This window comes from Daucus carota, chromosome 3 (assembly GCF_001625215.2).
Source record: "Daucus carota subsp. sativus chromosome 3, DH1 v3.0, whole genome shotgun sequence".
Lineage (NCBI taxonomy): Eukaryota > Viridiplantae > Streptophyta > Magnoliopsida > Apiales > Apiaceae > Daucus > Daucus carota.
Window position 1 is genome coordinate 63,784,060 of NC_030383.2, and position 26,632 is coordinate 63,810,691.

The following is a 26,632-nucleotide window of genomic DNA, read 5'->3' on the forward strand; positions in this document are numbered from 1 at the left end:
CTGTACACGAACTTGGGGGATAATGGCCTGCTACTGCAGACCCATTGCATTCTTTGCAATCACAGCATTAGTATCGTTCGGTGATGATAATCACAGCATTAGTATCGTTCGGTGATGATAGCTATCAGTTGTTCAAAGAGCTGAGATGTACCCATGTACATATTCTTGAACCAAAAACGATACTAAAGCGAAAAACTGAGAATTTTATTGTTCAATCAGCAGAATTAGTGCATATGATTGTTCAAGAAATGGCGTTCTTGATACAATCTGATTACATGACATGCGGAAACGTGTGACAAAATTATTACAACCAAATAAGCGCAACAGAGTTGCGTTGTGCTACTCTGGGAAAGATTGTGCAGATTCATTTCTTGTACAACTCAACAACACCGTATAAATCTGCCCCGCATATATACCTGGAGCTTGCAAACCCTGCTTCTTTTCCCAGCATTTGAAATTCTTTGGCAGTCCTCTCTTTTCCGCCATGGGTTACAACCATCATTCGTATATCCACCTGAGACGTGTTCTTGGCAATGACATCAGTTTCCGGGAGCTCTGAATGTATCATCTCTATGATAACCACTTTGCCGTAATCTGGTATGGCTTCATAACACTTCTTCAAAATCTTCACGCTTTCTTCGTCGGTCCAGTCATGAAGTACCCTCTGCATAATTCACTCACTGAGAGCTAGGAAGTAGAATTTGACTAGTTAGAACTTTAAACCATTGCTTTGCACTTACCTGAAGCACCACAGCATCTCCTTTAGGCACAGATACAAACATATCTCCTCCGACATGATCAATACCTGACAGATTTATAGATTTAGAACGTAATCTTATATGTCTCACTCGGAAGTAGGACGTCTGACACATGCATAAAATGTACCTGGCAACTTAGGTGCATCTTTAACCACATGAGGCAAGTCGAAATTGATGCCCTTGACATGAGGGTTCAGAGAAACAATGCAACTTAGAGTTGCGCCATGAGCACCCCCAACATCCACCACTTGTTTCACTCCCTCGAATCCTTTGTACATCTTTAGAAGAATGTCCATGGAAGTAGCGATAGATTTATCCATTGCTTCGCTCAAGAGACTCGCGAGATGTTTATCTTTCTCTAGGTACTCAAACACATTGGCTCCGTCATGAGATAGATTAAACGGAATCCCTCCATCAAGGATTGAATCTTTGAGTTTATACCTGCAAGACGTCGTAAATCACTGTAAGGACTGATTTATGAATAAAATTAGGAGAGGATTCGAACTAACCAACAATTCTGCATTTCTCTGTGATGAATGAATTGATGATAAGGAACCAGACAAGGTCCAGCCACACCCTGAACAAAATACCGAGAGATCGGTGTCAGGCCATAGGCCCTTGTCAGAAGAGCATTGCCACTATCCTTCACAAGCTTGCATTTAACGATATCGTGGCTAGCCAGCAAGCGAAGCATACGATCAAGCATTTCCGAGGCCTCAGGGTTCTTCGTGGGAAGGCTGGCAGCGATTTCATCAGGATGCAGGTAGCCATTGTAGCCAGCTTTCTGCGCAACAATGTCAAAGACACTGAGCTCAAAGAGGGCACTTAAGACCCCGTGAACCGTCGAAGAATTCACTATCTGCATTGCAGTCAAGAAGGCTTCTTGATCATGTGATGCCATGGCTCTGTTTTCTTGTCTTTGGTAAGTCCTTTGGAGGTGCTTATTTATAGAGTTAGATCTCGAATTGTTGCATGGCCAGTTGATGCATTGTTGACATTGAATGTGGAAGATTTTAATAATTTGAAACAGATGATTTAACAGGGTAGGTGAGTGCAATAGTGCATGTAGTTTGTGTTACATTCAATGTTGCGAAAAGCGTAAATTGGTTTCAAAGCGACGAAAGCATCTTCTAGCGTTTAAGCAATAAAGCAGACGCTTAAGAGTAATTTTAAGCGGATCAATAAAATATAAATTAAATTTTTAGTTATAATATTAATATATTTAAAGATGATATATGTTGTGACAAGAATTTAAATTTTTAATATTTTGGATAAAATATATATTTTAATTTTTTAAATATAATTATAGTTATATTATAAAAAAAATTAATATTTTAAAATTAAAAAATTAGCAAGTCGATATCATTTTGACCGCTTAAAGACCGCTTAATCTTCAAAAACGCTTAATCTTCCTCTTAGTACAAAATCGAAACGCTTTATGACCGATTCCGTTTAGACGGCCACTTAATGCGCTTTTTACGATACTGGTTACATTTGGCTGGAAGGATTAAAAAAAATTGTCCTGTGTTGTTGGTAAGCTTTTAGATAATGTTGAAATGTGCTTCAACGGTAGTACTTAGTACACGAACGTGGAATTGCTCGTCATTTAAATATTTGATGGCCGTAGTAGGTGTTAGTTTGGAGTATTGTAAATCCGACTTCGTATGTGTTTGGCTGAGAGTTTAAGGTGACTCATTACTTATGGTGATTTGATGTGATAATCTCGGACTTTAAGATCTATGTTTAGATTATTTTGATTTATTAATGAATTATGAGTTATTAAAAATATAATAATAAAAATAAAAATGATTTACGAATAATTTATGTTTTATGAGTAATTTTATCAAAAAAATCAAAAGATTAAGTTACTGAAAAAATTTCTGACTTTTCAGCTTAAAGTCGAAAATGACGTTAAAATACAGGTTTTAAGCCCATACAAACATGCTCTTGACTGATATAACAATTATTTAAAGATTCAAATAATAGAGATCATCAAATTTTATTAAATATCATGATATTTAAATTATTAAATTTATTAATATTTTCTGGAAAAAGATATATGATGTTTGATTAGATTTTGAAAATTGAATCGACGTAGAATTATAATAATTAATAGATTAAATTGGTAACTTTTGAATAATGATTTAGAATTACAACATAAACGGTGGAATTTAAGTGGGCTGATTTATTTATCTTCATAGTTTGTATTGAATATGGCAAAACATGATTGAATATTTATATTTAATACATTTTTGTATAACTTAGTTTTTGTAAGAATTACATGGTAGATAAACGTATTATGGTAAAGCGGATTATGGCCAGATATAAGTAAATATATTATGAGGTAATTGTAATCTGGACCTCCTAACTTTTGTTCATAAAAATATCATTTTTGAATGAAAGTTAGGGGTCCGAATTGCAATTATCTCATATATTATTTTTAATATATCTTTTGAGCGTCTATTCATGAAGACGGCGACTAATTTTTTGTATTTATTTGACTTTATTTATAAAATATCATGTGATTCTTTTAATATTCAATTAAATCTTTTCATCTTGAAAAAATCGTGATTTTTTCAGGAAATACAAAAGAAAATGGATCATATAATGTTTTTGGCAGGTGTGATGGACGCTAGATAAAGGCTGCGATGATTTGCTTTGTTCATTTTCACCCACCACAACTGACAAAATATTTGCCAATTAGGTTCAAAAGTGGGTCTCAGTCTCGATTTGATTATTCCTGTACTTTCGACGACATCAGGTTTTTTGCGTTAATTTTTGACACGTATTTTAAAGTTTCCATAAAATATACTTATATTATATATTTATTTTAAAAAAAATGTTGAAAAAAAATTTGACGTTTAAACTTTTATTCAAAAAAAAATTATAAAAATATTATTGAATTATATTTTATAAGAACCTCAAAATACGTGCAAACAGTGAACGTAAATATCCTGGTGGGACGGAGGGAGTATCTTCTATTTAATTTTATACATTTTTTCTTCTACTATTTTGACACATATTTCAATATTTTTATAAAATATAGTCCTGTGACTTATGTTTAAGATTTTATTTTTTTAATAAAATTTTATAAATTTTAGTATAAGTGTCTATTTTAGATTATTTCAGTGCCTCCAACACCATTGCTATGGCGCTGCACGTATTCATCCCGTTTTTGCGAAGATTCAGATTATCTGAATTTTTAAAGTGAAGAAGAGAAAATTCCATTTGAACAAATGGTTATTGATGGTTGATCAGTTCTACAAATAACTGGACTATTATGTTTTAAACAGTGTTACATAAATCGGGAATCGGATCTAATCGGTTGAGCTACGATTCAAGGATTAATCGGAAATCGGGGATTAATCGGAATGATTAATCGGAGTTAAAATCGGTTTTATTTTAATATTAAAATATTATTTAATATTTAGTTATTATTATATCATCTATTTAGTAACTAATATATTTACTATATTCATAAACTCTATAATTATTCACATTTAAAGTAATATAGTATTTTAATTTTCATAATTTATCACATATACTTCGATTAAGAAATATATATAAGGATTAATCGGATTTCAAAAATCGGATCGGTGGCCGACGTTGCAGGGGATTAGTCGGGGATTAATCGGTTAAATCGAGAATTTTTAGAACATTGGTTTTAAACATGATCAACGTTCTATGAAATTATGGAACATGACCGAGAACAAAACATAACACTATCACATAGCGCATGTCTGGCTATCATCACTTCTCACTTCTTTCGATAAGAATGGCGATTTCTAAATTTTTTTACTCGTTTGTGTAAAAAATCATACACACATTTAGAAATCTGAAAATCCTAATCTTGTTTCAGGACTTATACCTTTTTCCCAAACAGTTTAGTCACTTATAAATCATAATTTGTTTTTAATTTGTAATTCATTTATTTACTTTAAATAAGAAGCACTTTTTTTTAAGATTACTCCCCATAAAGTTTTACAGGACATGATTGAGAACAAAATATGACAGAAAAACATATTCAAATCAAATCTCACAGATGATTTATAAAATAAGTCAAACGTTCTATATTGGTCGAGTTTAAAAGCCCGACTTCTGAAATTATAAGTTGAAAATACTTATTTGTACAGTAACGTGTAAAAAGTCAATAGGTACTAATTCTCTGGCCCAATTTGTTTTTCTAATGGTACCAGCCCAATAACATCAGCCTGTAAGCTATATTTCAATATGATCCACTTAGATCAACAGGTACAAGAAGTTGAATTTGGTGAACAAAAGATTCCTAAAAGAACACATGTCAGGCCCAAATTAAATGTTACAGTAATAAAGTGTTTGTATTCAAAAAAATATATATTTATTTTAGAAAAAGTTACATGATGCCAACATCCTATTCTAATTAAAATCACATGAATGCTGTTACGGAGTCTCATTGTCCAACAGGTTCCTATTCTAATTCATATCATCATTTTCCTCGATATATTTCAGATGCTATCTATGAGCTATCTAATGCCATTGACACCGAAATTTTGCAATTTGGATGCACAAAAACATCGTATTATATTTTTCTTCTTATTATTATGAGGTAATTATATCGCGCGAAAGTACTACTTCTGTTTTGAAATATAAGTCGTTTGATTTTTTGACACACATTTTGAGGTCCTTTGACCGCATAGCTAAAATCATTATTTTTGAAATTTTCTTTTTCTGAATAAAAATATATAATTAATATTTAATTTGGGAATATTTTTTTTAAAAATAACCATTTTAACTAAGCGGTCAAAAGACTTAGAGATGTGTGCCAAAAAGTCAAACAACCTATATTTCCATGGAGGGAGTATACGTTTATTTCTTTGCAGATACTCCCTCCGTCCCTTTTTATCTGTCCATTTTGGAAAAAAGAACACATACCAAGGAATAATTGATTGTATGAACTTTTTCATTAAATACCTCTAATTAATATCTTGAAAATGGTGGAATACCCCTACTTTATGTCTTGAAAACATGAATTCAACCAAGTTTTAAATAAGTCAAGCCTTGAAAATTGAAATTATGGAGATATATTTGAAAAACAATCATTAAATTAGTTTTGAAAGTATAAATGGACAGATAAATAGGGACAAATTTTTACTTCCAAAGTGGACAGATAAATAGGGACGGAGGGAATACTTTCGTAGTTCTTAACAATTATGAAGGGTCTGAACGAAAAAATTGTAAGAGATTTTGAGTACTTGTCTAGAAAAAATTGTACAAGACGTTGAGAACTAAATCTTCTAAAATCTTACCCTCACTCGAAAGTTAAATAAGAGTATCATATTGAAAACCAATACCTCCAAAATATTAAATTGTTAGATAAAAACCCCATATTTATCTTAAACTTCCTCTATTTTTTTATATGTTACGTTTAATTTGGGCACATACCTTTAAGAGGGTTGACCGGCTAGTAAAATTTGTTATTTTTAAGTGATTTTTTTTGTGAATTAAAATTTTGATTATATATTTTTATTCAGAAAAAATTCAAAAATAATATTTGTAACTAACCGATCAAAGCACTTAATAGTGTGTGTCAAAAAGTCAAACATCATATATTAAAAAACAGATAGAATACTGCATGTATCTTAACACGAGACATGCACAAAAATCATCCTCTTAAAATTCCCGGATGCAACCAAACAAGCACTTAGTCGTCCCTCCCCCCTCCACTCTGTCATCGGAGTCCGGCAAATAATTTCTCATGACTCTTCCCAAAATTTCATCCTATGTTTCGAGTACTGGTGGCAATCGTTTCGTTTCGTATACTTTCATTTCGTATATTTTCGTGTTTCGTGTACTCAAAAGTGAAACCCGTATCCGCTCGTTATTAATTTTGTGTACCTAATTTGAAACCCGTATCCGATCCGAATCGTTTCGTGTATATTTCGTGTACTTTTTGTGTATATTATATATAAGAATATTAATATATTTTTAATCAAAAAATGAATTTAATATATATTTTCCTTTATAAATTTATTAAATGTGAATGATATATTTATATATGTATACAATTCTCTATAAATTTAATAATGTATCTACAATATATATCCACACATACATATAAATATATACTTTTTACTCAATTATATATTTAATATATCATAACATATATATAATAAATATTATCTACAAATATTTCGTGTACTTTCGTGTATTTCGTGTACCCCAAATGAAAACCCATATCCGACACGAAATCTATCGTGTAATTTCGTGTTCGTGTACTTTCATGTTTCGTGTATCGAAAATCAAAACCCATATCCATTTTTTTCGTGTCGTTTCATTTCGTGTTAGCGTGTCACGTGTCAAATTGCCAGCCTAGTTTCAATGCATCACCTCCCAGTCGAATAAATTCAAAATTTTCGTACACAAAGATTCTTTACTTTGAGAAAAGGGACTCATATGATGAAAGTTAATTTAGATTTTAATTTGAGCGTTATCTTTTGTATTGTAATGAGGTAGTGTTGTAGGGTAGGGGGAGAAGTATATGTGAATAATGTAATCATCTCTTTGCGGTTGCAAGTGGGTGGTTGATTATTCTAATTGAGCCAATAATTAATCGTAAAATGTGCGACAGAGACTTGGCGGGAAACGTTTTTATTGGACGTTGTGAACCAAAGATTCGCTCTACGAGGATAGTAGGACACATGAAATCAATTAGTCTCTATCTCCGGTTCTAGACGCTTTTTTATTGTCTATGAGAAATTCATAGGATTTGGAAATGAAATAATACTGTAGTAAATTTGTTTTTTACGATGTTCAATTTATTAGATTAAATTTATGTATTTGCTATATATCAAAAATTGTATATATTTAAATAACATGACAGATAAATAATTAATTTTAATTAAATAATCAATATATACACGATATTCCGTTGTTAATAGAGGCTCATAATTCGGCTAAGTAGTGACCGGCCAAAATTTTGATGTTTTGAGTTTAATAGTATAGTATAAATTTATAAATAGTTAAAAAATAAAAAGGTAACTTACTATCATTAAGATATATAAATATTATAAAATAACTGAAAGACAAATATGAAGTAAAATACAAAATATATATTAACAAATGTGCATCTTCTTAATAGACAATAAAATTAGTTATTATTTATACTACTGATTTACAATATATAAAAAATATTATAAATAGATAATAAGTTGTAAAAACTAAATTTTTGTGAGAAAGTATAATAAGTTAAAATTAATTAAAATTCAACTCGTTAATATTAAAATGTTAATAAAATTATATTAAAATTTAAATAATAAATTACGAATTATATACTTAGTAGTTCTTGACACGGATTAAAGACTGGTATTATTAAAGCTCAGTTGCACAATACTAAAATTTCCATAATTTTGCGGCACGAAATGTTGTCTCTGGTGTCTTTACAGTAGATTAGATGTTACAGAGAGAGACCATATAGGGTAACTAGTTAATCTCTACATAACCATAATCAGGTTCCTAAAGGCAAACCCAGCAGTGATCCAAAGATCCAAATTTGAGGCATTATTGCCCCATATTCTTCTTCAGCAGTGATCAAAAAGTGATCCAACTTTGGATCAGTGAATAGTACTGATCCAAATTTGGATCACCACTGTTCACTGATCCAAATTTGGATCACCTACTTTATTATAAAATAATGATTTTGTTATTTTTATATCTTTCGTTTATCGAGTTTAAAATGAATTTATGATTATTAATATTTAATTAATAATAGTTTATAATTAATAATTAATAAAATTGATGTTTTAGTAAAAAATTAGAATAATAAGAAAGCAAATTTCATTGAAATTAAAAAAAGAGTACATTACATGCATAAAATAAAAAGTACATAAAATGCATAAAATAAAATTACAATACCGGAAAATGACTAGAAAATAGTACGATAAATATAAAATTTGATTTAGTCGAACCGATTATTTTTGTTTCCTCTGAGATGATCAATTTATTGTCCGTAGCTATTCATATCATTTGGAAATCCTTGAGCTTTATCTTCATTTTTTTGATTTTGAGATACTTTGATCGATTTTAAAAATAATAATTAAATTATATAATTAAATATAATATGAGTGGTTAATAATGATTAAAAATTAAATTTAAGATTAAATAGATTAATATAATTTTTTTTTTGCCACGGATTAATATAAAATTTAAATAATATAATATACAAAAAATAATTTGGATCAGAATTTGGATCACGTTGCTGGAGTTGGTCAGAAATTTGGATCAGTTGGTGATCCAAATTTGGATTTTTGGATCACAACTGCTGGAGATGGCCTGAGGTGTGAGAATAAAGTTACCAAAGTAAAGACAAATCTAGAGCCTAGAGATGTATGACAACCATGAAAAGGAGCAAAACCGACGAGATAAAATTTCTTGTATTAAGATACTACTGTTGGTATTTCTAGCCACTGAAACTTAAAACTTACTCCCTCCATCCCTCCCATTTCTTTATATTTTCCTTTTCCGGATGTCACATCCAATTCTTTACATTTCAAAACTTACTCAAAATAGTCAATGGGTCCCACCACTTCTTCACTTTTCTTTCCTTTTCACACTACTTTTACTCCACTATCTTCTTTTTATACATTAAAAATCAATGGGTCCACCACTTCACTCACTTTTCTTTCTCTTTTCCACTACTTTATACATATTTCTTAACCTCCGTGTCCAACCTAAACGATAAGAAATGAGAGGGACGGAGGTAGGGGAGAGCATGGGTCGGTTCGGTCCGGTTTTTGGATAAAACCGGAACCGCAACCATATATCTCCGGTTTTTAAAATCGAAAACCGCAACCGCCGGTTCGGATTCGGTTTCGGTTTGAAAAACCTCGGTTCGGTTGTAAACGGTTCGGTTTCGGTTACAAAACCGACAAATATATAAACGACAAAATAAATACAAAATAGGCTGATAATTGCAATACAAAAATATATAAATTTACATCGTAATTTAACACAAATAATAGGAGGAATGCATTTTATGTTTCAGGCTTGCAGATGAGAGAATCAAGTTAGAATTTCATAAAAAGATGATTTAAGTTTCCACATTTAGCTAAATATTTCTTTTTTTTTTTTTTTGACGGATAGCTAAATATTTCACTTCTGCCAAAATCACAAAGGATTGTGTATTGCTTGCCTCCCCATCCTAGATCATAGATATAAAAATAAAAAGGTCCAAAACCAGTGATGGACTATCTAATAAAAAGTATCATAATGTCAGGTTAATATTTCAGTAAGCAGGGGCCTGGAAGTATAAACTAATGCAGATGTGGAGTAAATAAATTGGATATAACAAATCTCAGTTGTTATATATATATAAACTAGTTGAGAAGCCGCACGTTGCGGCGGCCTATAAAAATTATATTAACGATCTAATAATAATATTTGTAGAATGCAATAATTTTGTGACTGTATATAAAAAATATATTAATGATTAAAAATTAATATATCTAGGATAAATTAAATTTTATATTATAAAAATCTTGATGTAATGTCAATACTAATATATAAAATTGCAAAATTAGACTATAATTCATATTGAAAATATGAAAATAAATTTCTACACGTAATTAACAATTTAAAGCACGACAAATCTTAATTTTATTTGTGTTTTTTTTTAAAAAGTATTCATGTACTTACATTGTCACCTTCCTCCAATTTTTTTGGATTGATTGTGCACAAAAACATCTAACTTAAATCTGTGCGATAGCGGTCTATAACTACCCTTACTTGCCACAACCTTTATTTTTTAATACTGTATGAACAGTCTTCACTTAAAAGTTGTTTGAACTGAGCAAACAGATAATGCATGAATAATATTTTCTTGTGTGCAAAGTAAATCATATAAAAATTAACAACAACAAACATGTCCGATGAACAAAACAAATTTTATAAAAGAATAACAAACAAACATACATCACTAATAGTTAATTTATTGATATCATCCATCAATATCATGTCAAGACTATATTTTTCTCCCGTGTTTGGATTTGTCGACTCCCACGTAGCGGTCTATAACTACTTTTGCTTACAACAACCTTTATTTTTTTTAATACTGTATAAACAGCCTTCACCAGAAGAACGGCAACACCGAGTTAGAAATCGAGCAAAAGAACTATCACCAGAGAGAGCTAGGGTTGTGATACCGAGAGAGAAGGTTGTGTTAAGATGATCCAAAACCCTACAACCTACAGGGGTATTTATAGGTGTAGAGAGACTTGTGTGCTACTATTTCCCATAATTAAATAATTTGAAACAAAATCAGATTAAAACTTTCAAACAGCTATATTCCATAAATAATTTGAAACAAAATCAGATTCTGAAACTTGCTTCTAATATATCCGAAACTAAAAAAAGCAGTTCTAATTTTTGATATTTTTCATCTGAAAATTTCAGGAAATTAGAAAAATAAAACGGAGCGATTTGAGAGGCGCCACCTACACACCCCTCGCTCCTCCTTTATATAGAAACAAAATCAAATTAAAACTTTCAAGCTACTATATTCCATAAATAATCTGAAACAAAATCAGATTATATAGAAATAAAATCAAATTAAAACTTTCAAACTACTATATTCCATAAATAATCTGAAACAAAATCAGATTCTGAAACTTGCTTCTAATATATCCGAAACTAAAAAAGGTAGTTCTAATTTTTGGTATTTTTCATCTAAAAATTGCAGAAAATTAGAAAAATAGAACGGAGCGATGTGAGATGCGCCACCTACACGCCCCTCGCTTCTCCTTTATATAAGTATATTGATTATATATAAAATATTTATTATTTGATTATATTTTAATAACCGGTTCGGTTCGGTTTTATCGGTTCGGTTGAGACGTATAACCGGAACCCAACCATTAAGTTCGGATCGGTTTTAAAATTTTCGGTTTCGGTTTCGGTTCGGTTTTGTTCGGATCGGTTTTTCCCGGTTTTCTTCGGTTTCGGTTCGGTTTCGGTTTTAATTCGGTTTTTTGCTCAGCCCTAGACGGAGGGAGTATGAATTAAGATGGTTTTGAATTTTGATTGACTTATATTCTTTGATAATGATATACTCCTTATATTTACAACAACCACACCAACCAAAACCATCCAAATTCATGAAATTTAATACTTAGCATGTACTCGTGGACGGACACTAGAAAAAGAAAACAATTATGCAGAAATTTTGTAAAAATTGTCAAAACTTCATGGTCACTATCTTCAATTTTTTTTTTTTGACGAAACACTATCTTCAATTTTAATTCGACAGAAAGAGACCTTAATTTTAAGGACGGAATGAAATTACAGAACTTTCTGTATCCTTCTCTCTCTCAAACTCTAACCTCCGTTAAAATTTTTTGAGAGACTTTCATAAGTTTACATTTTTCACCGGCGAAAAGTCTTAATTCTTTCGTTTTCCGTTTTCCTGTTACATGATTTTCATGGGTTTGATTTAATTTTGAAAGTTATTCTAAGATCGCATTTATGATCGATTCTTTAGAACAGTCTGCTGATAAGTGAAATAATTTAATCAGTAATACGAACTCAAATAGCAACTAGCAATACATTCTACATAGTAAAGCAGAAGTTGTAGCATATAAATGATGGATTAGTGTGTTAATTGTACGGAAAGCCAGAAATTAGGGGACATTAGATTACAAAAAGGACAACGAGCATTCCAATGAGATGAGCAGCAGCACAATTTAGTTACTCCCTCCGTCCCAAAAAGCTTTTCTCGTTTGATATGTCGGGACTGTTCATAACATGAGACAAATGACTAATTTACGTCTAATCTATAATACTAAATATAGTCATGAGTGATCTTGTTGGGTTCGTATTTACGAGTACTTTAATACAGTGAAATTTTTATATTTAATACTAATATAAAATTAAAGATATTAATGATCAAAAGTGTGTGTTGGCAAACGTGAAAAGGAGAAACAGGAAAAGTATTTAGGGACGGAGGGAGTAGTGATTAGCATCATTTTACATACTCTTATACAGACTACTACAGTACAACATGTCTCAGTCTCGAAATCCCATGCATCTTTCACCTTTTCAGCTCTCAAAATTTGAGCATGTGTGCAGTTTTCACCTTCCCATCATCTCATGTTTCTCTTCTATTTTTAGGAACCTAACTTTTCCATGTTTTGCCTTGGATTCTCCCTGTTAATTGCAGGCATTACACTTGCAATCATGATATTTTGAGAAGTCAAGATTTGTGGATACAAGTGAAAAAACAGAAGGACTTGTAAAATGGAATAGAAGACCTGTAATTTTAGAATATAATATGATATTTATAAGATATTCTCTTAATATTTTGAGTTTTTGGATGAAATAGTCACTTAATTTGAAAATAGAGCTCAAAGCATGTGGCAGGAGATCTGCAACTCCCAATATTTATATATTTAATCATGCATACAAAGATAACATTATGTTCCAAATAAGAACCGATTTAATCTACTCTCGACCTAAAAATGATATTTTGTATAAGAATGATGTTAGAATATTACATAACTATCTGATAAGGAACTGTCATGTAAGATTTGTGAATAAAGTTAAATTTTATGTGTTATGTTTTCACTTATTTTGAGATTTATTAAAATGAATACTTTACTAAAAAGAGGGGAAAATCATTCTTCATCATCTAATCAAGATATTTTATAGAAAATCAATGAATGTGATTCAATTGTCAAAACTAAGTTTGTTTAAGAAAGTAAAGAAATTAGTCTAAAACGGAAAATAACTATTCAATTTTTTTTTTTTTGCTATAACTATACAAATTTTTGGTGAGTAGGATATATTAAATGATAAAAATCATTGACATGATATTTTATATTTTATTATAATTATAATATTTCGGTTGATTGAATTCAGTTGCACCAAGTTACATGTGAGTCGAACAAGAGGTCAACCATTTTTATTATCCTTTGAATTTTACATTCCATCGCTTGTCTCTGGGCAGCAAATTAACAAAATCGTTTGCGAACCAAATTCGATTACGATTCCGTTGATTTAGTTAAAAACATGAGAATTCTTTTAATTAGTGAATGATTTCAACCGAGTTTTTGTTTATTCATTTTGAGCTTCGCTGGCTTGATTTGGGATCGGCTCAAATACGACTCGGACTCGTTTAATTCCCAAGATAAAACTTTTATTCAGATTATTTTTAAATTTAAAATGTTATAAATAATTTATATATATTAAAATGAATATATCAAAACCATCATCCTCGAAGAACTCGACATGAACGATGAAATGTAGAGAAGACAATAACGAATGAATACTCGGTGGGTGTTTGGGAGCGTAGCTTATGAGCTTAAAAGCACACAAAAGCCAACTTCCGCTTTTTATACCTCCGTTTGGCAAATGTTGCTAAAGGCTTAAAAGAACGAAAATAAGCTCCGAAAAAAAGTTAGGAATCCTAACTTTTTTTGTGATCCAACTTCTTCTTATTTCGAACAAGAAACCTAGCTTCTTTTTCTTCTAATGCAGGGTTTTAAATTTTGTATTTAGTAAAATATTTCATGTATTAACAATAAAAGGTCTATAATTATAATTTATTTTGAAAAAAAACAAATTATTATATTAGAAAATTATCAAACTATACCAACTTATAAGTTAAGTTATCCAAACACTTGAAAAACTTATAAGTCACGCCATCCAAACACTTATGTTAGCTTTTAAGTTTAGACCTGCTTCTCATTTATAATCCACTTCTTTACTTTAAGCAATAAGTCACTTATTTTAAATTCAGCCAAACGACCCCTTATATTTGTGAGCCTGGTGTAAATATTTGGTGGTCATGAACTCATGATAATGTGAAAGTGATATAAGCTATTAGTGTAAGTGTATTATTTTTATGATAGTTAGATACTGATCTGAATGTAAGTTTTAGATCTATAAATCATATTTTATGATCGAATTGCGGTTGATCGACTAAAAACATGCTATAATTGTTTTTGAGCGTAAATATCGTTGAGGAAAAATTATGTACAAATTGCTTGTGCACAATTTTATTGTGTTTGAAATCAGTTCGGTTTGAGTTGTTCGTTAGCAAACTCGTGGTTGTCTCATTTATTAAAAAACGGATTTGAAAATTACATTTTGTTTGATTGTGAAACTCAAATAGATTTGACCTCGTTTTAGATGAAATTTGACTTGTTTCGGTTCGTTTGCAACCTCATCATGCATGCTAACTTCTTGAAACTGAATTCCATTAGATAGCAGCGACTTGTGTTTGTTACTCACACCATTTGAGTTTCAAAGAAAACGTCTTCAAATGCGTGATTAAAAACCTTAATTAAGCCCCTACTCTGTAAATATCTCAAGACATAATTATAAATATTACAAAAGATATGTAATAATAAATTATGTTATTTATTACTAGTAAAAATTTTAAGATTTTTTTTTCATTTCACAAAGACAAGTGACATTTCAGAAACGCATAAAATTTTGAGATAGTGGAGAAATTTTAAACCAATCAATAAACTGCGTATCAAAGATAGTGATATGATGATAAAGTATAATTTTTAAGATAGCAAAACACAGGCAATCAAAATGAATATCGATAAATAAAAAATTTAATATTATAAATTTTCATTCAAATCTCTCCGTATAACGTGTAGCTAACTAAAAATCGGGGTTGTTTATATTACCAAATAATATCATAATTTGGTTAATAATATTACTTAATATATTTAATATCTGATATTTGTTATTTGTTTTAAATATTATATAAGCTCGCATAGATAACACACTCCAAAAACTACCTATTGTACAATATTTTTTTATTTTTCTTTATAAATAAACATATTATAATAAAACCTAATTTTTTGTTAATTCTATCATGAATTTTATATTAATTCATAAAATATTTAATTTTTATAAACTACCACGACATAATTTATACACAAGATTTTAGGATACCTATTTATTGCCAAAATATTATTATATAAATATGTAAACTCCACCCGAAATAATTTCCAAAATGCGATACATGTGTGTATAAAATATACACACCCTACAAAGTACACATACTCTATATTGGAGGGTACTATTCCCCTGACCTTAACCCTAAAACTTTACCAACTCCTATTCATATACCCACCCCCTTTCTCATTTTTCCCTCCTCTCTCTCCATCTTTCATCTCTCTCTCCTATCTTTCTCTATCTCTCCCATCTCTCTCTCTGCTCTTTCCATCTCTCTCATCTCTCTCTCACAACCCATATAAAAATCCAATCTTTATCACTTTTTAGCCAAGAAAATACAGTATCAATGGGAAAGTACATGAGAAAAGCCAAAGTAACAAGTGACATAGCAGTGATGGAGCTCTCTCAATCCTCTCTTGGTGTCAAAACCCGGGCAAAAACCCTATCTTTACAGAAGCTTGAAGCTGCTAATTCAATTCAAGACTCTTCTTGTTACCTTCAATTGAGAAACAGGAGGCTTGAGAAGACTAGTGAGGCTGTCAAGACTCAGAAATCTGGGGGGGTTAAGCAAAACCCAGATGGGAATTTGAAGGTTTTGGAGGGAAAATCAAGAAGTTTGAATTCGGGTTCTGTCGGGTCGGAGTCGGGTCGGAAGGGGAAGCATGAAAAGGGGTGTGAAATTGGGAGAAATGAGGAGGTGGGGTGTGGTGATTTTGGTGTGGAAGCTTCATTCGGGGAGAATAATTTGGAGTTTGATGCTAGAGAAAGGTATACAAAATTTCAATATATGTTTCTTTGTATATCTGTGCATGCATGTTATGTTTTTGATTTCTCTGCTTTTAGCTTTTCACAAAATCTATTTTTTTGTGGGTTTGTTTGCCTTTTTAAAAATATAGATAATTTGTTTCAATTTATAGTTTAAAGATGTGATATGTGAATTTGAGGGGTTTGGTGAATTTGTTTATGTGGTATTTAAAACATTTCCTATGAAGGTTTGATATATGATATCGTGAATTTTTATTTTTATTTTTGAAATTTTATGTTTCAATTGTAACTTGAAGATTTATTTTGAGGATTTGACATGATTTTTGGGGGGTTTGGTGGGTTTTTTAAAGAAGTGTTCTTTAGGAGAATTTTGATACCTTATTCAAAAAAGAGTTGTTTTTTCTTTCCCTTTTGCATAGGTATTGTAGAGTGGTAGTGGTAGGTACCACTTAACTTACAACAGAGAGAAAGGAAAGGGTTGTTGTTGCATGTATATATGAAATATACAAATATGTTTAACTCCTTTTGGTTATGGTACTTGATACTTTCATTCAGTGTTCCACTTGTTAAGTTGAGCAATTGAAGAAGAATTTTTTGCCTCATCTTTTTAGTTTTTGTTTCTTGATTTTGAACTTTGTACTACTTCCCACCATGTTTGATTAATTGTAATGTATTTAAATTTGCTAACCTTTTTCGTTCATGTTTACATGGTGTTGCTATATGTTCTTGAACTTTTTATTGTCTGGGCTTATTTTTTCTGCGGGATTGTAATTATGTACAAAATGCTATTGTGAGATAAATTCCTCCACCCAAACCACTTGACAGACCCCCTTAGAGTTAGATAAGAAGTGCCTAGTTAATTTATCTTTCACGAAAACTATGTTGAATATTGCAACTGTACAAGTTCAACTTGAGATTTTGCTTTTTTAGAAAATCCAATAAATTGCCTTAATTTTGAGATAAAATTTTAGGTATAGAAAGGCAAATCACTCTTGTGAATCGTGAATTTAGGCATGGGATCTTTTGATATTCTTTAGTTTCGAAGATACTTACTGTAAATAGCTTGTAATGTTTGATATTTTTCACGTTTTCATATGTTGTGGTATACAGTATAATGTGAGAAACTTAAAGCATATAAGCTGATAAACAATCTTGGTACTGGACCACTCTTAGCCCCACATGGTATCTTCAATACTTGATACGTCAAGCAAACTCAATCCTGAGATAACTTTCATTACCTTGGTGTAATTTTGAATGCCGTATATAATGTAATCAATGTCAATAGAGGTTCAGCTAGTAACTACTTTTATGTTGCAATCCATTTATGATGATTAAATTGCTTGAATGAGGAGAATCCAAAGTTTTCTTTTTCAGAGTTTTGAATGCATACAAGAAGAAAATAGAAATCTCTTTTCTATTATTTGAATATTGGATTCACTGAAATCTTTTGAATTGGAAAGCCTTCTTCTCTTTGATTGGACAGGCAGTTATTAATTTGCTGCCTCATTTGTGGTTTGCAATGATGTATCATATGCATGGGACCCTTTGTTGAAGAACTACAAGTAACAACTATTGTCGTTTTTATATCTAAAAATAGTGCAATACTCTTTACTTGTATTATGCACCTTATGAAAATGTAGCATTTAATGTATAACCGTTGTAATGGAGTATTACTATGTTTCTATTGCTGAGTATTTAAATATTGCAACAGGGGCACCAGGGAAAGCACACCGTGTAGCTTGATAAGGGGTTCAGACAGTATCGGGAATCCTGGTTCTAGTACGAAGCCAAGAAGTTTAGCTGCATCTGATCGACTCACTCATAATTCCATACAACAAGATATTCCAAGTACTCATGAGATTGAAGAGTTCTTTGCCTTTGCCGAGCAGCAACAACAGAAACGTTTTATTGAGAAGTACGTTACAACCTCTATGTCATAGTAAATCACTAATTTTATATCTTGTACCTGCTGTTTATTGCTTCAAGTTTATTATCATATACCTTATAGTTAATTAATTAATATATGTTTTTTTTCCAGGTACAACTTCGATGTTGTGAATGATACACCCCTCCCTGGGAGGTACGAGTGGGTGAGGGTATCCCCCTAAGCAGGACAGGTGACTTACATTGCTGCTAAATGACTTAGAGCTAGGAGTAGTGGTTGCTTAGTTTGTATCATCCTTTAGGACCTTATGTAAAAAGGAAACAAGGGCATCGAAATGTGTAACTTAATGATCTGAAACTTAACAGGGCCAAAAGGGTGACACTAACCTATTGGAAGCAGATGTGAAAAGTATAATGTAACTTTAGGTTTTGGTGGTCCAATCATTGTAACTTACAAATGCTCATAAAGGAGTCACCTGGTTATTTCATCAAAGAATCTTTTACCTATTATTCTCCTCCTTTTTCATATTAATTTGTAGTATTGTCTCTGATTATGAACCAGTCTTTTTTATGAATATCATCTTCTACTAGAAATGCCGTAGACAGGATTATCGTAGTTTTAGACCTTGTTCATGTGGGTTTTGATATTTTTATCGAAACCTCGAACCTTTGATGATCTTTTTCCTTGTTAATCCTGTCTCAGTCTCTCTTTATAAATTGTCTGTCTCCATCCTGCTTAAAAGCCAAGCAGTTAAAAAGAAGTGTGCAAGTGGCCCTTCTTTGTTTTTTAAGATCTGGTGCAAGGTCTTGTTAGTTCCATCTCTGGTGGGGTTTGGCTCAGAAAATATTGGCATATTATTGAGGGTTTTCAGTTTCTGCAACATTTCAGAAGCTGTAATCTCAGTGGCCATGGGGTGTTGAAGCTTATTATTGTTACTGGGTTTTGTCATTTTGCTAGACTTGTTATGGTGGATAATAAAGCTGCTCAGTAGGGGCAGCAAAATCAAGAATAGGTATTTAATGCAGGTAGATGAATATTGAAAGCTGAGGAGGAGTCTGTTTTTTGTGTGAATAAATTGTTGCCTGTTCTACATGTAACATTGGTGTACTGGTTTGCAGTGTTTGCATCAAATTTGTAACTGCTATGCTTGTGTGCATTGTGCAACCTAGATTTGATGTACATTTCTCACCCAACATGGCACTAATAATTTTTCGGATTTCTCGGGCAAATATCAACAATCATGTTTTAGTTAGTTGACAAATTTCTATCGACTCTGAAGTCCGATATCATTATTAATGATGACCTTCATACAAAAATCTTTTACCAAACTAAAAAATAGTTATGGATGCAATCTTCACCAATAAAAATCTTCTACATACCTAAAAAATAGTTATGGGCATACACTAGAATGACTTCTAATCTATTTATATGTATTGCATGCATGTAAAGAGATTGATCGGACGGTATATACTCGATTCCTTTTATGAGATGTCTGAATAAAAAACGCCTTTTATGAGATTGATGTTGAATTTTGTCTGGATAAAAGATGGTTATGGGTTTGAGTGTATATACACAACCGGTTCACCAGTACTTTAGTATGCCGGTTCATGGGTTCTAAATTATATAATCATAATCGATATTATCTTTTTCTTTTACGGATTGTTCATGGTTTAAGTGGATATGTGGATTCATGGGTTCTGAATTATATAAATGTAGTTATTATTAGTTTTTTACGGATTATTCATGGTTCAAGTGGTTTTTCATGGGTTGAGTCTTTTAGGATTATTCATAGTTTAAGCGGATTTTATGAGTTGAGTTGGTTATTCTTGATTCAAGCGGGTTTCAATAATCAATGAAAAATAAACCGAACCGGAAAATGAACAAAACCTCCCATTTGGTCATACCTATAGGCTATAACTGAAGTTCACTAGCTGCATGTGTATGAAATTGAAGATAGGATGGAAATTACTGCCACACTGGACTTTCATATACTTCATATGAAATGTTCACGGGTGGCAGTTGTGCAGGGAGCAACTTTGACTGATCTTATGCTATAACTTCTAGCAGTTGGGAGATGTATACTAAACACTGGAATACTTGTTTCGAGATGTATTATCATATTTTTTTCGAGAATATCATCTTTCGACATAACTCTCTATAATTCTTAATCAATAGTAGTGGTATACTAAACTCTCGCTAAAAAAAATAGTGTGAAAATACTATTTTCACGATGTATTATCGAGGATATAAGATATTATCTTCCGACATAACACTTTACAATTCATATGCGATCATCATCATAAATTTTACAACCTTGTATGATTCATAATCAATCAACAGTGTAAAATGAGTCGGTTTAGAATCGGGTCCTCGTGCAAGAAAAGGGATCCTAAGTATATAACTGTTTAATTCATTTTCGTGTGTCCTGTAACTATCGTACCTCATTAAAGATGGTTTAAGAAAGAAACCGACCACCTTGCTATCCTGTGAGATACGTCATTGCTACATTCATCTGGATCAAACAGTCAAAGTCACAAGCCACCGCCCAAGAACTGCTTATCTGCAGCAGAGGGCCTATGAATTCAAATACACCATTATTAGGATCTCTACATATCTTTAAGTTTATGTACTAGGTTGGATTCCTCTGCTAAATTTCGAGGACCAACTTCTGTCAAAGGAAAGGAATCTTAAGAAGTAAGGTAATGGGTCCAAGACGATCGATTATAAGCAGCATACATTCAGCGCAAAAAATTGTTAGATGGTAAAATTCTTAGTATGAGTGATTTTTGCATCAAAAATCTAGAATTGACGTCATCCAACAAAAAAAAGCGCTGATAATATGTTGCATCATACGTATGTCAGGGATCCGAACTCTAATATCCCTGCATTTTCATCAAAAATCTAGAATTAATGTCATCCAACAGAATAAAAACGCCGATAATATGCTGCATCATACGTATGTCAGGGATCCGAACACTAATATCATATAATTTCGACCCTTGTATTGTGCAGAAAGTATATATCCATCCTTGTATTGTGGAAAAATGCAAGATGTATTTCTTGCATTTTTCGCACGAACACTTGGTCACAACCAACATTAGTCGTAGAGCTTGACCAACACATATATAGGTCTTATTAATCATTTTTGACACAAAGTAGCACCTTTCATGCAAAATTCAGATATAAAATGCAGATGATTGAAAATTGCAGACTATCACTGATTGCTTGAAAAACAAAGATTATGTTGTACTCCCTCCGTCCCTTTTTACATGTCCTTTTTGAAAAAAAAAAATTGTCCCAAATTACTTGTTCACTTCTCTTTTCAAAGCAACTTTTTGTATGTTTTTCCAAAATGTAACAACTTCCAATGTTTGACTAGCATATACTCCCTCCGTCCCTTTTTACATGTCCACTTTGACTTTTGACCAGTCAAATTGACTTTATTTTGACTGAACTTTACATGTATCAGATAATTGAGAAAAATAATAAAAATTATATCAATAGAAAGTACATTTAGTGTATTTTAATACGCAACTTTCAGATTTTAAAAATAATGAGTAGATAATTTGTAATATTTAGTCAAAAATTGGTCAATTTGACTCCTCGAAATGCATAATGGACATGTAAAAGGGGACGGAGGGAGTATATATACACAACTCTATCTAATTCATTACATTTATTAGGGATATGTATGAAAACAAGATATCCACCTAACCTTTTCTTAAAATGCGTTATTTTTTCAAAAGGGACAAGTAAAAAGGGACGGAGGGAGTACTATACATCTCTGTATCTGAAATCTGTCAATCAAGTTTATTGGCAACTCTTTCCCTTGTAAATATGCTCTGCTTGTCTTGTGAATGTCTGCCTTTCCCAATGTAGTTGTTTATATGTTTCAACAGGCATCTTGGCTGGCAATTGTCCCTGTTGTTAAATTCAGAGCCAAAATCATGTCAATTCTTGGCTTATCTGCAGATTGAATGCACTTTCCTGTGTTGCAGCTCTTTTTCTGCCCAGTTATCATCTTTTAAGACATTTTTCGAGTTCCTGAATTGAATGTTGGACGTCTAGTTTTCCGGTGAATGAAAAGATATCAAGATGAAATGTCAAAAGATTGATCAAAAATCGAGATCTTAGATGGCATGTAATTAGAAGCTATTATTGAGAAGAACTGATTAAAGAACAACGAGAACCATAATGACAAACATTATACATTGTGTATTTATAACAGTTGCTATAGATGTCACACAATGTGAAAAGATAACATGTGAGAACCAGAGCATGATAAAGTGGGATCAAGTGGCTAAAGTACAACAATTTAGGTTCCATACAGGTGAACCCGGAAATGTGTGAAAAATGATCTTCTCCGGGTACTTGGAGATTCACAGAATTTTTAATCTTCTATCGTTGTGATGTATCCATTCACAGTTGCATGTACCCAATTCTGAATTCTTTTGCACATTTCTTTTGCACTGGTGATGTCAAGCCATCCCTGAAAGGCAAAATAGATCTTTAAGTTAACCAACTATAAAGCCAGGAAGGAAGGAAATGTTATAAAGGAGTTCACTTACACCGTAATATGAAGGGTTCTAAACTTCTGTTACAAGGAGTCAGAATTTACGTTGTTCCTAGTTTTGTTTCTGACATTTCGACTTCATAAGCACTAGTATCTGAACCATTCTGTGTCTCTAGTTTCATTTGATTAAGCTTGTGTAGTCTTACAGCGCGAAGCTCATATCTGATAAATTGTCAGGGAAGAAGATGCCAGAGTTAAATGATAACACTCAGAAAAGCAGATATCAGTTTTTTTTTTATGATACACATGAAAATGAAATAAAACTGTATGCAACACTGCTAGCTTCAAGTACACTAGCATAACTCAACCCCCTATTCCTCACATGCTGCACTTCTGGCCAACATTCATGAAATCTAACATGTTCATGTACACACCTCAGCTGTACCACGTTAAGAGAACATAATTAGGTTTAAACTAAAGGCTTGGGCAGTTGGGCTTAGTTGACTGGGCATAAAATTTGTGCAGGAATTTACTAATCAAAATGTATCTCATGAAGTGACGAAGGTCGATGTAGGAGCTAATATTGACATTATATTTTCATTCACATGCCTTCAAATAGAAACAGTTTAAGATGTTTTTTAAGGACCACTGGAAGGATAAAATAGCATCACAAATTAATATCGACATATACTGTAGGTTACTTGAAAGCTAACGACTAGAACCACAGGTCACTGGAATTCTCCAGATGTAATAGTTGGTCAATGTTTTGGGTGGAAATTGTAATAATTCAGATATTTTAAAACAAAGTTAAAGTTTCTACAAAAATAAAAATATCCATATATGTGTTTCCAGGCCAGATTCATGTGAAACAGTAAATAGGAATACACTGTAAAAGTATAGAAAAATCATAGGGACATGATCGAACTTTCTATAACCACAACAAAGATGATTAATAAGTGCGAACCAGCAAGAGGCGTATGAAATAAAAGGAGAAGAAAGAAGAAACTAGCTTTTCAGTCTCAGATAAGTGGGGATGATAAACACAGCACCTCCTTAAAAGAAGCAGAGATGGAATCTGAAAGACTCCCATAATTTAGAGCATATTAAGACTTACTCGGCCAAAATGTTCTTAGCAAGCGTAAAGTATATTCTCCAGAAGTCTCGCTCTTTCAAGTAGCGTGGACACAGCTTGAATCTAAGTTGTGACAGTTCCTGAAAGGATAGAGTTCGATGCATAAGTTTCCAACTATAAAGCAAGCTGAGGCAGAAAGTATATAAGCCTAGCTACAACAGCTAAGAACAGCCATCCAAATTAATGTCATGTTTTGAGAAAATTTCCGGGTCACATTCACTAAAATCATGTGTCCTGGATAAAATAGTCTTTAAATCTAAAAGACACAAGCAGAATGCAGATTAATGTCACACCTGGAAACTAAAGCCCAACATCAGAACAAAAACTTGTCAATATACTTACTTTTTCCACTTGCTCTCCTAACTAAATTCAGATGTCAATAACATAAGATGAAAACGCTCCTTTTGGTTGGAGAGAATTAAATGGATGAAGAAAAAAAATGAAATCTATACTAGGTATATACTAGTGCAGGCAATTCATTTATAATCTCCATTGTTTCTTTTATTCCATTGATAAATTCTAAACTATCAATTGCGCCGATGAACAATAATAAGACTAAAACTCCATTCATATATACTTTCCACAAAATTAGAAAACTCGGACAATTAGTTTTATATTTTACATGTCGTTCCTACGGTCCTACCATATTAGGCTGTTACTTTTTTTTCCAACCGAATGAAGTACTATAAAATAGGAAGACTTATACAGCACCGATGCAAGATAACAACATAAAGCCACAAACTTAAAAATAGCAGCTACTGTATAAGTTATAACAAAAAAACATAAATTCCATTGAACTCACTTTGCTGAACCAATAATTTCTCACAAATAACAAGAGTATAAGAGAAAATAAACAAAAGGAAACCTTGGATTTGGAGAGGACAAGAATAGCATGCTGCTGTTGCCATTCAGACAAATCATTGCGTATTCCGGAAGATTTTGAAGTTGCATCATCACCACAATTAGCTCCTCCCTCTTCATCTGAAAACTGAACACCACTTATAATCCAGTGATAAAATTAATCATATAAGGTATCAATATATTCACACACTCCGTTAAAATTCAACACAAACTCAAATATTAAAACCGAGAGAGAGAGAGAGGAGGGGGAGAGGGAGAGGGAGAGAGAGGGGGGGGGGGGGGGGGAGAGGGAGAGAGAGAGAGGCATAACCTAAGTACCTAACTAAGAATCAATATTCAACAAAAACAAAAACAAAAACATAATCAGCTAGTAAACACCCCCAAATAAAAATCAACACAAGCAAACACATATTCAGCTAGTAAACACCCTATAATCACACAAACAAGAGCTTATATATAAAAATTCTAAACCTTGAAGTGGGTAATTTCTGAAAGTATCAAGACTGAAGGAGCTGATAAGATTAATCAAATCATCATTAACTCCGTAATTTTCACCATTATCTTGAACAATTGATTGATGGGAACTTTCATTTTTGGAAAAAGATTTGATCTTTATGGGTGTTGAAAGACTTCTACGAACCCATGAATACACATTCTCCATCTCTCTGCAGTTCTGGGGAGAAAACAAGAACGGTGAAGAGAGAGAAGGCTAGGGAACTGGGTTTGGGTCAGAAAGGGGATAGTTTTATTTTGGGCCGGGTTTGAGTTAAAGCCCAAATGAGAAATAGCCCTAAGGTTCATGTTTCATGCTTGCAAAATGATGGGAAGAAAAACACAAAAAATAAAAAACCCCTTTTTTTAATATATAATTTATTATTTTTGTATTAATTACGTATTAAATGTATCCGAAACGTAAAGGATTCTTGACAATTTCTGAAATAAAGTGCTAGTACCTGAAAAAATGTTCAGAGGTTTTTTTCTTTCTCAAACTCAGTTTACTACGATTGATTCACTTCATGCTAATAATAATAAGATCTCCGCAACCGATTTTTTGAATGTCAGAAAGTAGATATAAGTTAAAATATATTCGAAATGAAAATAAGGTTATTTGATAAAAATGCAACACACATATTTTTATTATCATTGAGAATTATTAATTTGTGATATTATTAAAATTATATGTCTAAACATGATTTTTTTTTAAAGATTGTTGTCTTATTATATTGTTGAAATCAGTTACTTTTTGATCAAATGATTTTTAAAGAATTTTAATTTTTTTAAAAAGTATTAGATAGCGAGATTTATCTATTCTATTTGAACTTAGCTATGAAATTAACGTATTTCATCTTGTTTTCTCAGGGAAAAAACGTACTCCCTCCGTCCCAATCATTTCTTTACACTTTTCTTTTTGGGATGTCCCATCCAATTCTTTGCATTTCAAAACTTACCAAAAATAGTCAATGGGTCCCACCACTTCTCCACTTTTCTTTCCTTTTCACACTACTTTTACTTCACAGCTTTTTATACATTAAAAATCAATGGGTCCCACCACTTTACCCACTTTTCTTCCTTTTTTCCACTACTTTATACATATTCCTTAGCCTCCGTGCCCAACCCATTTGATAAGAAATGGGTGGGACGGAGGGAGTATTTCATTTTGCGACTCCGATCAATGGATCATGCGGACACTCGAGAACTCTAGGAAAAAAACAATTATGCCTGTCTATAGACATTGTGGTCTCTAGGCAACTTTTAAGGTGAATGCAACTCAAAAGTTC

At 32.0% G+C, this 26,632-nt stretch overlaps 3 protein-coding genes across 3 annotated transcripts; 1 reads left to right on the forward strand and 2 right to left on the reverse strand.

Moving 5' to 3' along the window:
- Positions 1-183: 183 nt before the first annotated feature.
- Positions 184-1,714, reverse strand: LOC108214501 (trans-anol O-methyltransferase 1). Its single transcript, XM_017386517.2, has 4 exons — positions 1,268-1,714; positions 886-1,199; positions 741-805; positions 184-664 (listed from the first exon to the last, which is right to left on the reverse strand). Exons 1-4 carry the CDS (start codon positions 1,657-1,659, stop codon positions 365-367), a joined length of 1,071 nt encoding a protein of 356 aa, XP_017242006.1. The 5' UTR covers positions 1,660-1,714; the 3' UTR covers positions 184-364.
- Positions 1,715-15,822: 14,108 nt separating this feature from the next.
- Positions 15,823-18,857, forward strand: LOC108211485 (cyclin-dependent kinase inhibitor 3). The gene is made up of 3 exons (XM_017383093.2): positions 15,823-16,466; positions 18,175-18,378; positions 18,502-18,857. The coding sequence occupies exons 1-3, from the start codon at positions 16,045-16,047 to the stop codon at positions 18,569-18,571; spliced, it is 696 nt and encodes a 231-aa protein (XP_017238582.1). The 5' UTR covers positions 15,823-16,044; the 3' UTR covers positions 18,572-18,857.
- Positions 18,858-22,520: 3,663 nt separating this feature from the next.
- Positions 22,521-25,579, reverse strand: LOC108211431 (uncharacterized). The gene is made up of 5 exons (XM_017383033.2): positions 25,326-25,579; positions 24,859-24,974; positions 23,976-24,073; positions 22,917-23,083; positions 22,521-22,837 (listed from the first exon to the last, which is right to left on the reverse strand). The coding sequence occupies exons 1-4, from the start codon at positions 25,513-25,515 to the stop codon at positions 22,963-22,965; spliced, it is 525 nt and encodes a 174-aa protein (XP_017238522.1). The 5' UTR covers positions 25,516-25,579; the 3' UTR covers positions 22,521-22,837; positions 22,917-22,962.
- Positions 25,580-26,632: the final 1,053 nt, after the last annotated feature.

Coding starts and splice junctions, on each gene's coding strand:
- LOC108214501 (XM_017386517.2), bottom strand. CDS start 1,659: ATGGCATCACATGATCAAGAAGCCTTCTTGACTGCAATGCAGATAGTG. Junction 1,200..1,267: donor AGAGAAATGCAGAATTGTTG/GTTAGTTCGAAT, acceptor GACGTCTTGCAG/GTATAAACTCAAAGATTCAA. Junction 665..740: donor GAGATGCTGTGGTGCTTCAG/GTAAGTGCAAAG, acceptor TGAATTATGCAG/AGGGTACTTCATGACTGGAC.
- LOC108211485 (XM_017383093.2), top strand. CDS start 16,045: ATGGGAAAGTACATGAGAAAAGCCAAAGTAACAAGTGACATAGCAGTG. Junction 16,467..18,174: donor GAGTTTGATGCTAGAGAAAG/GTATACAAAATT, acceptor ATATTGCAACAG/GGGCACCAGGGAAAGCACAC. Junction 18,379..18,501: donor CAGAAACGTTTTATTGAGAA/GTACGTTACAAC, acceptor TTTTTTTTCCAG/GTACAACTTCGATGTTGTGA.
- LOC108211431 (XM_017383033.2), bottom strand. CDS start 25,515: ATGGAGAATGTGTATTCATGGGTTCGTAGAAGTCTTTCAACACCCATA. Junction 24,975..25,325: donor CAGAAATTACCCACTTCAAG/GTTTAGAATTTT, acceptor TTCAGTTTTCAG/ATGAAGAGGGAGGAGCTAAT. Junction 23,084..23,975: donor GCTAAGAACATTTTGGCCGA/GTAAGTCTTAAT, acceptor ACAATTTATCAG/ATATGAGCTTCGCGCTGTAA.